The sequence below is a fragment of the Schistocerca cancellata genome, chromosome 1 (assembly GCF_023864275.1).
Source record: "Schistocerca cancellata isolate TAMUIC-IGC-003103 chromosome 1, iqSchCanc2.1, whole genome shotgun sequence".
Taxonomy (NCBI): Eukaryota; Metazoa; Arthropoda; class Insecta; order Orthoptera; family Acrididae; genus Schistocerca; species Schistocerca cancellata.
In genome coordinates, this window is record NC_064626.1 from 597,685,158 (window position 1) to 597,699,695 (window position 14,538).

General features: G+C 42.9%; 1 protein-coding gene across 1 annotated transcript in view; it reads right to left on the bottom strand.

The window, feature by feature from the left end:
- LOC126089129 (DNA-directed RNA polymerase III subunit RPC1) overlaps nt 1-14,538 on the bottom strand; it is a 217,641-nt gene that overhangs the window by 152,505 nt on the left and 50,598 nt on the right. Inside the window, exon 5 of the mRNA XM_049906890.1 lies at nt 12,832-13,072. Within this exon, the coding sequence (XP_049762847.1) occupies nt 12,832-13,072 (241 nt within the window). The remainder of the gene's footprint in view (nt 1-12,831; nt 13,073-14,538) is intronic.

A 14,538-nucleotide genomic window follows, 5' to 3' on the forward strand; every position in this document is an offset into this window, starting at 1 on the left:
TAAGGAGCACTCACAAAATAGCTGAAAGGTTGAGTCGCCGACAGGCACACATAAAAGATGTGATTAGTGCAAATTTTCTTCAAAATTGCCATGAACATTGGAACATAAGTGATGGAATTCCATATTTTAACTTGGCACTGCCTCAAATCAAACCTAGTTCCTTAATATTGCAGACAAACAGCAGCATGTCTTCACTTATCAGCTAGAGCATTTATACCACCTACCTAATAGCAGATAACAGAGGTGGTGCATCATAGCATGGAAGCAGTGAGGCCTTGGTAGGTTGCTGGAGGGCATTGGCACCACATCTACACACGCAAGCCACCTATTTCTCATAAATTCCAAGGAGGGGGGCGATGAGCTCTAACACCATGTTCAATCACATCGCAGATGTGTTCAATTGGGTTCAGATCTGGTGAGCTGGGGGGACAGCACATCAACTGGAACTCATCACTGTGTCCGTCACACCACTCTATCAGACTCCTGGCCTTGTGACATGGCAAATTAACTTGTTGAAAAGTGCCACTGCCATCACGAAACATGATCGTCATGAAGTGGTGTACATGGTCTGCAACCAGTGTACAATACTCCTTGGCTGCCATAGTGCCTTGCGCAGAGCTCCAATGGACCCATGGATGCTGATGTGAATGTTCCCCAGAGCATAATGGAGCCGCCGCCAGCTCGAGTTCATCCCACAGTACAGATGTCAAGAGAGCTGTTCCCTTGGAAGACAATGGGTTCACAACCTACCATTAGGATAATAAAGAAGGTGTAAGGGTTCATTACACCATGCAATGCTCTCCCACTGTGCCAATGTCCAGTGTCAATAGTCACATGCCCATTCCAGTGATGTCATGGTGTTAACATTGGCACATGCATGGGTCGTTGGCTGCGGAGACCAATTGTTAGGAGTGTTTGGTGCCCTGTGTGTTCATACACAATTGTACTCTGCCCAGCATTAAAGTCTGATGTTAGTTTCACATACTGTTTTACCAGTCTTCCCAGCCTATGACACCAGACATCTGTAAGGAAGGGTGGCCACTCAACCCCATGACGTCTGGGTGTGGCTTCAGCTTGGTTTTGGCATGTGGTGAAGACACCACAGCACTTCTCTAACACCTGACAAATCGTGCAGTTTCCAAAATGCTCATGATCTCTGGGCCATCACAATTTGCCCTCAATCAAACTCAGATAGATCATACACCTTTCCCTTCCTACACACAGACAGCACACTGACTGATACTATATGCACAGTCCATGGGTCTGACTAGCAGTCATTTCTCATCAGACGACGTTGCTATCGCCTGGATGGGTTTATATCAATAGTAGGTCGGTGTCATAATGTTCTGGCCGATCAGTGTATGTACATATAATAAATTACATCTTCAGGGATGTCTGAAATAATCACTGACAACCCTTCATTGACTTACAATTGGTGTTATCTTTCGGGCACTTAAAATCAATCAAAACTTCACCCAATGCTTTCCGACAAAAATTCTATTAGTTCTTCTATGATTTACTGTACAGTTCAGTGACACTCAGCAGTGCACAAACAGTTCCACAAGGGGGAGAAAAGTCTGAAGGGAGGCAGGAAGCTATGGATGTTAAGTTTGTGCCAGTGATGTGTTTTTCATTTTATACAAAGTAGTATTTGAATGTTTTATCAAAGAAAGGCAGATCAGAGTTTAAAGTCCTGTCAATAACAGGGCCATTAGAGACAGAGTACAAGCTTGGATTAGGGAAGAATAGAGAAAGAAATAAGCTGTGCTCTTTCAATGAGATCATCCCAGCATTTGCCTTAAGCAATTTAAGAAAAACCACAGAAAACCTAAATCTTGATGGTCAGATGGGAATTTTAATTGTTGTCCACCTGAGGTAACAACCCACTCATAGTTGAGGCACTGAATGATCAATAGGCACATGAAAATGAGGGGGAGGCAGTAAGAGGATGAGATATGAAGGTGGCTCAGTTGAGCTCATGCTGGCCGCATGCAGGGGGAGCTGAATGTGGCACACTATGACATGGAGGAATGGATTGAGAGGGACAGATAAAGCAGAAGGAGAGAGAATGTGGAGAAGAAGATGTGAGCGTACAGTGAGCGAAGTGGGATGCTTAGAGGTAGGGGTTGAGGTGGGGGAGGTGCTAATGGAGACTGAGGCCCAGAGGGTTAAGGGTTTGAAGAATATGTTATAAAACCAATCCTCATCTACATAGTTCAGAAAAGACAATATTGAAGAAGGAGGATGAGGTGGGGGGAGGGGAGGGAGGAGGTACCAAATGGCAATTTAAAGTCAAGCATATCATGCTCTGCAAGGTGTTGCACTAGTGGGTGGTTAAATTAAAGTTTGGTGGTGGCCATTCATTCATGTTCACAAATAGTTGATAGTATCCCTACATAAAAGGTTGCAAAAAAGTTGACAATGGAGCTTTTATATAATGTGAGTGCTTTTATTGGTGGCCCTTCCTCTAATAGGATAGGATATGTTGTGAAGGAACTAGCATGGATGTACTAAGTGGGTGCGAAAAACAGTTCTTGCACCTGGGTCTCTCACACGGGTAGGACATGTGGGGCAACGCACTGGAGTGGGTGTGGCACACAGACTGACATGATGTTTTTATAGATGATGATGATGATGATTTTAGGTGAGTGTGCTCAACATCGTCGTCATCAGTGCCCTAACAAAAAGTCAGTTTACAATGCATTAAAGTCTGCCACCCTTCGCCACCAATTTAGGGATGATGCCTGACAGTTCACAAAATTTCACCACTCTTGTAACATTGGAATCAATATCAGCAAGGGTGGAGAGCAGATCTCCACCAAGACTGTGGGCTGCCCTGATATTAGTATATAAGAAACACATTGTCAAAATATGCTGAACTGAAAATGGCACACCACAAGCCTCACAGAGTGGTGGATCCTCCTGCCACTGAGGAGGAAGCCATGTGCTAAAAAGCAACATCTGATGCACACCCAAGTAAGCAGGACCTTCTTCCAGCAGAGAGGCTGACATTAAGAACGACATGCTTGTTTGGTCGATTTAAGCAACCACAGTTTGTTTACCGTCACCTTCAATCATTCAGTCCCCCACTGATGCACAATACGCCTGTCAGAAAATGAGATGGTGGCACACTACAGGACGTGACAGTGACGGACAGCACCATCCTGCCAAGTTCCTTGGCTGTCTTATCGGCCATGTCATTTCCCTATATCCAGGCACCCAGCAAAAGATCACCTCCTGGCAAAGGTGTTGGAGCCACTGTAAGGAGTCATGGATGAGCTGAATCAACTGGTCTACTGGATACATTTTGTGAAGTGCTTGTAGTGCACTAAGCAAGTCAGAACAGACAAAAAACCTTGTACAGTGATGTCCATGAATTCTCTCAAGTGCCATCATAATGCCGTATAACTCAGCATCATATTTTGTAAATTGTTCCGGAAGACACACTATGAAAGCCGTATCACGGAAAACAGTGGAACAACCGACGACATTCTCCTGCTGGTATCCATCTGAACAAACAATGATAAAACTGTGGTACATACTTAAAACGAAAGAAAACAAAGCTGTAAAAATGTAATCTAAAGTGCGAGTTTTTTTGTAGCATGTCAAGCTTAAAATCACTTTGTACCTCTGAAGACACCAAGGTGTCCATCACTTGCAGTGTATTCAGAGATCTGACAGATCCAGATCCTTGAGATAGTCAGTAGCACATATCCCAAATGGCTTGGTTTCATGGAGCCGATTCCTGAACAACTGTTCTAGGTTGGGTTGGACCACTGCTCCAAATGCCTGTCAAGCCAAAAGGATGCATAGCTGAATCCAGAGTGGTGGTTCATCAGCCTCTGCACAAAGACTGTGAACTGGGCTGGTACAAAAGGCTCCAGTCGATATCTGAATGCCCTCATGGTGTACAGCGTCCAACATCTTGAGGTAGGCAATAGGGGCTGAGCCACAGACCACACTGACACAATCTAAACGTGATCAAACAAATGCCCTATAAAACTGCAGGAGGCAGGACCTGTCAGCACCCCATGCTTTCCCGCTAAGTCATTTCAAAATATTTAATGACTGGAAGTCCTTAGTTCATAGGTCTTTCAGCTGTGGGAGCCGATCTAATTTTGAGTCAAATAATAAACCCAAAAAGCACACAGTTTTGGTTGGTTAAAATTTCAACAAGCATGGTTAAAACTGACACATGTAGTCTTCTCTGGTGAGAACCAAAAACTAGTTGTCTTGTCCCAGTTTCCAGTCTCAAGGTGGTCAGCTGTAGCTGCAACGTCATCAATGTATGATCGGAAGGAGAGTAGAAGATTGCGAAGTCATCCACAAACAAAAAGCATTTGACAGGGCTCCTGACTGTGAAGGAAATGCCATTGATAGCAATGGCAAACAATGTGACACCTAGTATACTGCCTTGGGGGATCCCATTCTCTTGAATATAGCAGTAAGACAAGGCATTACCAATATCAAAAGCATCAGTTGTTGAGGAAATATTGGATAACAAGGGGTACATGTCCACATAGTTCCCATTCATGAAGTTGGTGAAGGATGTTGTACCTACAAGTAGTATTGTACGCTTATTTGATGTCAAGAAACACACAAACCACATGGTTTCAGCCTAAGGAGGACTCCTATATTGCTGTTTCCAACAGAATTAAGTTGTCCAGCATGGAACGGTAGTGCCTGAAACCACACTGGGAGCAGCTCACATGACCTCAGGATTTAGACAGCAAGACAAGGAGGCGGTTGACCAGACGTTCATGAGTCTTACACATACAACTAGTAAGGGTTACACACTGGTAACTGTTAGGGGCACTACGGCCCTTGATTGGTTTCCATAATGGAATTAATATTGCCTCCTTCCAAGTCATGGGGTACTGTCAATCACACCAGATCTGACTGAAACATGAGAGGAGCTGTCCTTTTGCTTCAGGGCACAAATGACGGAGCATGGCTTATTCAATCTCATCAGGCCCTGGAGCAGTGCCTCTGGCCATGGACAGAACTGATTCCAGTTCCCACGGGGAGAATCAAAGATTGTAAACTTCCTCACTATGCTACAAAAATGGAGCTTGCTCATATCTGCATTTGTACAGAACACCTGAAATGCAGTAGCTTGTATGGATGACACAGTAACTGTAAAAACGTGTGCAGCTAAAAACTGAGCCATGTCTTTAAGTGCATCCACCAAGACTGCGTTTCTCAACAACGGCGTAAAGGGTCATGTATTGCCCCTGCCTGAAATCCACCTTATTGATTCCCAAACTTGTGCAGTAGAAACGTATCGATTAATGGAAGTCATGAATACCTTCCAGGAATCCCTCTTCCAGTCTTTTATCACTCGCTCATGTGTGCTCTTGCAGATCTGAATGCATTAATGTTTTTTATAGTTGGATGGTGTTTGAAGTTCCACAAAGCTGTTTGTCTGGCTATGATTACCAAGCAACACTCATCATTCCACAAAGGTACAGGCCATCATCTGAGGTGGTTACTAGACTGTGGGATGGACTCTGCGGCAGCCCATGGGATCTCACAAGTGGTATGGGCCACCGTCTCCTGTGCACAATCCTTTTGTTCAAAAATAGCCTGTCGACTGTAATTTAACCAATTTGCCCTTCAAATCATCCATCTCCGTGTTCATCTGTTGACCACCGTCTTAGTCGGCAGATGGATCCACATTGGGGAGTGGTCACTAGAATGAAAATCTGTAGCCACTTCCCACTGAGCTTATTCTGCAATAGCTGCAGAGCAAAAACAAAGGTCAATGGCTGAAAAACACTCTGTAACTGTGGAAAAGTGTTTCATCTGAGGTGAGTTCAAATGGCAGGCATTCTCAGAATGGATGAGTTGCTCAATAATTCGACTCCTTGAGCAAGTGGCAGCCATGCCCCACAGTACATTGTCTGCACTGAAGTCCCCAAAAAGAAGGAATGGACATGGGAATGCCCAAAAGAGTCTGTCAGTGTGTCTGCATCCAAAGGATCATGAGGTGGAAGATATAAATAACACCCTGTGATGTAAAAGGCTGCTAGAACTTTCATGGCAATTACTTGAATGGCTGTGGTAAGAGAGACAGGAGAGGAGTGGCATCTGTCATCAATAAAACAGCCACTCCACCTTTAGCCCTGTCTTCAGTAATCCCTTAATGCACGTGTGTTAGTGACTGCTTTCTTATAAACAGATGCAGAATCAGCAGATGCTAGACCAGGAGTTGTAATTCTTCGAAATATCATCACAATCCCTTTATATTCAAATGCAACACAGAACTCCCTGCCTAGACTGGGTAGTCACCTAAGAGCTTACGTCCCAAAAGCTTAAGATACTTGATTTGGAATCAACAGTTTCAACTACTAGTGTTCCATTACAAAGTCATTTAACACTTTTTAGGGACCCAGCAACAGCCGCCAATGCTTCTGAATATAGAAAGGGGAGAACTTCTGAAAGGCTCCCCTCTTTTCTTGATTACACTGAAAGTGTTATGGGACACTAGTGATCTGTTACTATGATTCTGAGACTACTTCTCAGGAGGAGTGAGCAAACGAGCTCCCTTTGATGAGTGGGTGTAGGTACTACCTGACGGTACATCCATCCCATCAGTAGTAGTTGTTTTATGAGACCCTTTCATAGGGATCTCATAATATGCTAAGGAAACAAACATTGACCCAGGCAGAACCCTGCATGCCTGAGCAAGCCTTATACAACTGGAGGGGGGGCAACAAGTTCCCCCGAGGTTGTCCACTAGACTGTTTTACCTGAACAGCTATTTACCTCATCAGCACATAGCACACTTTGAGGCTGAGGTGTTTTTTTATAGAGGTGTGTACCCTCCTTGCCGTCCAGACGGTGATGCCAAGGCCCATGTTCTCCGAAACACAGAATGTTCCACCACTGCCTGGAGCCTACAGTAACAGAGGACTGGTGGTACTTACCAGTCCCCAGTTCAGGAACCTGGGGGGTCACCAAGCCCAGACACAGCAAACAAATGCTGAGCCCATGGAGTGGGTGGATGGCAGAACACCATTTCGGGAGAGGTGGGGAGTATTGCAGGTGGATGTTTCTCTTTTCTGTGCACAATTATAGATATTCGAAGCCTGTATGAAGGATCTGATAAAGTTGTTCCACACCAGGGTGATTTTTGGTGGGTACTAATTAAGGGGTGATAAGAGGATTCTAAGTATGTGTGGATATGGCAAGAGAGATCTGTTTTCACAAACTAGATTTGGAAGGTAATGCCTGTCAGTGAAGGTCTTAGTAAAACTTTCAGCATACTGGACAATGGCTTACTCTTCCTTTCAGATGCACCATCCACAAGTGGGCAGACAGCATGGAATGGACATTTTAGCATAAAACAGATGTCAAATGGAGGTATTGTTGATGGTTAGTAGGGATGATATTGGCAGAAGCTTTTATGGAGCATCGAAGAGGTAGAGGTCAACATCAAGAAAGGTGGCAAGCTGGGCTGCATAGGACCAAGTGAAGCAGATAAGTGAAATGATGTTGAAGTTGTGGAAGAATGAGGCTATGGTGTCTTGGCCCTAAGTCCACATTACTAGGGTATATCAGTGGGGCTGAACCAGACGAGGGGTACAGGATCATAGGTGGCTAGGAAGAGGAACTAGATGGTTCATATCCAACTTGGCATTGGAGGATTCAATGTGCAATGTGTAACAAATGAGGTGGCAGGCTGGAGTCAGTAGTAGGACAGTGGGAGAGGTGATATTCAAAAGCTGCAAGACCTTGGGCATGGGGGATGTTGGCATATAGGGAGGCAGCATCAGCAGCAACCAGCAGGGTTCCTTCCAGCTTTTATTGGAGTGGGGATGATTGAGAGGTGATGAGGGAAATAGTTTGCATCTTTGATACCAGAAACTACACTGTGGGGAAGATTTATTCTATGAGGGCAGTGTAACCAGATTTAAAGTGGTGTCTGGGACAGTTAGGTTTATGCATTCTGGGATGCATGTAGAAGGGTTCTGTGTGTGTGTGACGGGGGGGGTGGGGGGGGGGGGGGGAAGGGGGGGGAAGGGTTGTAGGTGGGGAGAGGTGTAGTCGAGATGAAGAGGGATTCAGGAAAGAGGTTCTGGGATAGATCTAAGGATCTGGGTAGGAACTGGTGTTACGCTGGACATTTGAGACGAGATCACAGTGGTGGGGCTTCGAGGTGTAACAGTAAGGCAGTTGACAGACACTTTCTTACAGGTAGTCATGAGAGTACATCTACATCTACATCTACATCTACATCCATACTCCGCAAGCCACCTGACGGTGTGTGGCGGAGGGTACCTTGAGTACCTCTATCGGTTCTCCCTTCTATTCCAGTCTCGTATTGTTCGTGGAAAGAAGGCTTGTCGGTATGCCTCTGTGTGGGCTCTAATCTCTCTGATTTTATCCTCATGGTCTCTTCGCGAGATATACGCAGGAGCAATATACTGCTTGACTCATCGGTGAAGGTATGTTCTCGAAACTTCAACAAAAGCCCGTACCGAGCAACTGAGCGTCTCTCCTGCAGAGTCTTCCACTGGAATTTATCTATCATCTCCGTAACGCTTTCGCAATTAGTAAATAATCCTGTAACGAAGCACGCTGCTCTCCGTTGGATCTTCTCTATCTCTTCTATCAACCCTATCTGGTACAGATCCCACACTGCTGAGCAGTATTCAAGCAGTGGGCGAACAAGTGTACTGTAATCTACTTCCTTTGTTTTCGGATTGCATTTCCTTCGGATTCTTCCAATGAATCAACTTTACATGATCATTCCATTTTAAATTGCTCCTAATGCGTACTCCCAGATAATTTATGTAATTAACTGCTTCCTGTTGCTGACCTGCTATATTGTAGCTAAATGATGATGGCAATATGGGAGTCTTCAGCCACAGGGATGATGATCTAAGGTAGTGGATTGATATCCTTTTCTCCAATAGGTTTGTGTTTTATGGGTAGGGACTTAGAACTGGAGGTAAGGAATTCCTGGAAGATAACTAACTGACAAGGGAATGGTCAGACTTGTCATGCCGAAACATGTATTGCTTTTTTTAGCACTGTTATTTAACTGTGCAAAAGGTCCGTATGCAAAATTGTAGCTGCTGACATGAACTGGAAGTCACCTAAAAAAAATCACGAACATGGTTGTGTTTCCCGCTTGGCGCTTGCAGTGACGGCTGGCCACCCCTGGAAATGGCGAGTCGCGAGCGTTGTGCGCATGCTCGGGAAGTGCGGCCGTCTTATCGCGGCGTTCACGAAAGAGGAATATCGCTGCACGGTTTTGGTGGAAAGGAGAAATGAATATTCGTTTTTGTGGCATGCACGTCCTTTTAATTTCTGGTACGTATTTCGAAACATACCGTCCTGAAACTGGTTAGAGATGTGAAAGATGTTCTGTACATGTTTATCTATACTCCGCAAGCCACTTTACGGTGAACATTCAATCTCCCCTCACAGGTGATGGCGAACCCTGTAAATGTTTTGCTGCTTGTCATGGAGATATACCACAGATGCCAAATGAAGCAATCAACAGAAAACACGCGTGAAAACTATGTGTTGTGCGACATGGTTATTAAACTTCTAGACGACCATGTAAATGGCGCAGACATGTGGCTAGAAACAACTGAAACATTCGATATTGCAGACTGTGAATCTACAGACGGCGAAGACACCGACGAAAGTTGCACTCTTGAAGACTCTTCGAGTCATAGTGCCACGTACCATCATCAGTTATTTCCGAAAATAACACCAGCAACTACAATTACCTTATCAGACAAAGAAAAAGCGGTGACGTATTGATTGAACGAAAGTGGCAAGAAACGCCTATGTGTCAGTACTGTTCAAAATAAGTATCGCTTTGTCCGTTCTGAACGTGAATTGTATAGCTGGAAAAAGGAAGTCGCTGAACGACGTAAGAGTCGACTGGAAATTGCGACGGAGATAAATGCGCAACTTTTTGAGCTATTTACGGATGCCAGACAACAGTCATTTAGTGTCAGCGATACAACTTTGCGTGATTGGGTGTTAGAGATTGCCAACGCGATAGGCGCTAAAGAATTTACAGCTTCTCGAAGTTGGATTAGTCACTTCAGAACATTACATAAAACTGTGGCAAGAAAAATAACAAAATTTGTATCGAGAAACAGGTCGGAAAATGAAGTGACACAAATCGAAATGATATAAGCTTTTCTTATGAATGCGAAAGTAAGATCACTAGTGTTAGTGAATCGCACGTGTACAATGCAGATCAGTCAGGTTTTCAAAAAGAAATGCGTGCGAAAAGAACACTGTCATTCAAATGGGAAAAACATATTGAGGCGATTGCGCAGTCCACGACTGCACTCACCCATTCATACACTATAAAGCCCATAATTAGACTGGATGGTTCATTGCTGCCTAAACTATATGTGTGTCTTGAAGAACCAACTGGACGTTTTGGACAACGTGTCAAAAGAACAATGTTCTACGCAAACAATGTTGTGGTAGACACATCAAAGTCTGGAAAAATGGGAAATGAGAACGTTACACTTTTCATGCGTCATGCTTTTCTTCCGTTCTGCGGGAACAAATCTGTTCTCCTTCTAGATTCGTGGTCAGGTCATAAAAGGTCTGATTCATTAAAAGCTGTATTTCGAGCCCACCCTGACAAAGAAGTAGAGATACTTCAGATTCCACCCGGCACGACGAACGTAATTCAACCTTTAGACAGAGAATTTTTCCGTCAGTGGAAGGCTTTTTACAGAAAAATAACAGAAAATTATTGTGTGCAGATCACTGCAATTTCCTGTCTATCATCGTGACAATATTCTCAAGCTGCAGTCAGTAGTACATTATCAATTTTCCGCCCCACGGTTTCAAAATTTGATTAAATATGCGTGGCACCCCTCAAAATATACTGATACTAGGACTGATTCATTCCTAACACCAGTCCAGTTTTGTCTACGGACATCTAGCAACGTCTGTGATTCACAGGGCTGTCATATATCGTCTTTGCTTGTATGTTCTTGGTGCACAAAAAACCTCTGTTTTGAACATTGTATCAATATTTCGCATTTTTGCTTTAATTACAAGAAATAAAATTTGGACGTGTTCTAAACCGTATATTTATTTGTGTCTATTTCATAGCTATTTGGAAAGAATGTTGTAGATAACATATCAGCCATATTTGTCAACGAATGTTTATCATGCGATCGCTTTCACTGGGGGAATCAGTTCTCTCACTGCTGTGGCAAGAGAGCGGCGCGTAGCTAACGCCACCTTGTCCCTAGATGGCGTTGGTATAACGTAGCGAGAGAGGTCAGGGTTGTACAAGAGGCAGTTATAAGCGCGGAAACCGTGCGACAATAATGTCTTACTTCATAAAATTGTTTACAGACTTCCAAGTCATGTCAGCAGCTAAAATTCTGCATACAGACTTCTTGCAATGTTAACTCACAGTGGTAAAAAAAGCAACACAGGTTTCGACATGACAAGTCTGACCATTCCCTTGTGAGTATGAGTAGGGGAGTCTCATGATTGGATAGAAGTATGAACTGTGAGAAGCAACTAAGATCCCACAATGCTCCTGCCACCAGTCTCTCTCAGCTGATCTTCACCCCCCAACCCCCAACTCATTCTACACTTACACCCCGTTATCCATATGTCTCCCTCTTCAAGTGGTCAATCTCTCCTCCCAATTCACTCCTTCATGAAACTGTGCACCATATTCAGTTCCCCTGCCTGCACCATGACAAATTCATGGGTGCCACATTCCTGTCCCATCCGCTTGCTGCCTCTCCCTCTCAGCTGTCAACCAACCTTCCCTCCAAACCTCCAAGACTCCTTTCTATCTTCACCACTCCACCCAACACAACCCCTTACTCCTATCTAGTTGCAACACCAGTAAAATGAAGCTGGCCGTGACAACGTAACCATTCATAATTTGAGTGTATGTGTATTCTGTATTAGTCAGCTCTGAAGGGCATTATCCCAAAGCTTATTAATATTCCCAGTCTTGTTCATGTTCCTATCGACTACTCAGTTCCTCAACTACATGCTGAGGTTTTACCTTTTGCCCCTTCCACTTCTAATATTGAAAAAGTAACAAAGCCACCATTACACAGAAAAAATTCGAGTTTTTTGTTATTAATGTCATGATTAGTGCTTTCTTTAGTAGCACAAAAACTCATTCACTCTCATATGGAGGAGAAAAGCTCAGCACAGGTCAAGCATACTGAAATATCTCTATTCTCTATAACATTCTGAAGATCTTACATTTGACCACATTTAAAAAAAAAGAGTCATGGGTACAGGCAGCAATAATGCTAAGGTAGTACACATAAAGCCCTAAAATTCTTACTTCACTGTTGTGCCTTTGTATGAAAGGTAATTTAAAAATCCTTACACATTTATCATGAGCATTGCCTTCATACTACAACTATGTGAAAGTCAGTGCACTTTTATAAGGTTACAAGGCAAACGGCAGTTACATCTGTGCTATATCGATAACATCTGCTGTCACTGTCTTCTTTCTTTCTGCTTATAACTATAGTAGAGCCACAGGTAAGTAGACATTAAGACATATGGTTATAATGTGCCTTGCAAGAGAACAATTGATACTAGAGAGATAGGTGTGCGGGAAGAATCCTAATATGGGAGAGAGAAAAAAATTTGAGAGAGAAAAGAACAGAAATGATGGGAAACAGGAGCATATGGTTACAAATGAGAAACAACATAGTGATAAAATGAAATAACACAAAAAGGGTTTAATGAGACCATTCTTCAGTAAAATCTCTCTTGTTAAAAATCTGTTGTATTCTTAACATGCAAATTTAAGAGAATATGGTAATACTGTCACTGTGAAGTACTTACGTTCCTGATTTTAAATCAGACACTACAGATGGTCTTATACATAGTGGTGGCACAGGTATCCTTGTCAAAATAAGGTCCTTTGGACTACCACAAGATGGGTTCATAAGCAGTAAAGGAACATCCTCTTCTGGTATCCTATCCAGAATGTGCAGAACCTCAAGAGGATTGAATATATGAGCCAATCCATTGACAACTGCAGATTCCAGTTCACGATTATATTCGACAACTTTTGCGTAAGCAGCTGAAAATGAAGGTATCTTTCATTAGTTCTCACATAATTCACATTGTAATTTGAAGTTACACAGTCTGATTCTTTAAAATTACTAGCCCTTACCCTTGCTTGAGGAAGTCGCATTCAATAAATTTTATTAGCATACTACTGCAATAGCAAATTTAGCTCTCAGTACTCAACATTGCTATACAGTAACAAGTAACTTGGTATCCTTACTCTATGGAGAATACATAGCATTTTTGTTACCCAGGTTACCACTTTTTTGGAGGTGAAAATGAATCTTAAGACCCATACCACAATTCTACCATCATGTCCTGAAATACAGTGCAGCTCAACAGTTAACTAGCCTCTACAGCATAAAACACATCCATTTAAAATGTGGCCAACAGTTATCTGTATGCCACAAACAATACATAATGGTGGTTTCTCCTGCTCCACATGCATCATAGAGCAGTCCACTATTCCAAGACGCATTAGAATTACTTTCTCTCAGGTCAGACATCAGGAAAAGGACTGGCACAGTCAGAGTCTTCTTGATTATCTCCAAATTGTGGCATGAAAGGGTACACCACAATGTGCCACAGTATGTATCATACAGGCATTCTCTGCTGCTTTGTTTGTAGCATTATTTTCTTCAATTTCCATACATGTTGTTACTAAGAAAAATGAAATCTCCTTCCTCTGCCTCTGTAGATGGAGAAGGAAGTCCTGGATAGTTTGTATTCATTTGTCTCAAAGGTCCAATCACTATACAGGGTGTCCAAAGAGGAATGGTCAGTATTCAGTGATACGACAGTAATGGCCACTCAAAGCAAAAAGTCTAGTACATATGGACTCATTCATACCTTACGAGCTGTGAACATTTCATCTTTAGCACTGTGACATCAATCTCTTCTTACTGCAACCTCTTTGCTTTCCATATTTTGGGAGGAGGTAGTATGGGCCAAAAATGAGAGAAATGTCTAGTAAACATGGGCTCTAAAATGCATACCAAGGTTTAAGGGCATTTGTTCAGTAGAAGAGATGCTTCACAGCAGCAAAGATGAATAAGTGCTCATAGATCTTAAGGTATGTACTTTAGAGCCATAGTTTACTAGATTATTTTTGCTTTGAATGGCCATTTCTTTCATTTCCCTGAATACTAACCACTCCTCCTGGGATATCCCGTAAACATGAACGTGCACCTAGGAAGTGAAATCAAATGATGAATTTCATCTGCTCCAATGCCCTACAGATTTCATACATCTCTGAATCATTAACTGTGAATTCATCTGGTAAGCAAATCTTGACAGAAGACAGGTAATTTTACAAAAGTCGGTTACATCAAGCCAATTCAGAACCACCCACATATATTATGAAATACTTCCAGCATTCACCTGAAATGTGGTAAAACAACAGCTTCAAAAGTAGTATAGGATACAACAGCTTCTTCGATGTAATAATTTTAAAATTACTCTGGGCCTCTTCAGTAACCA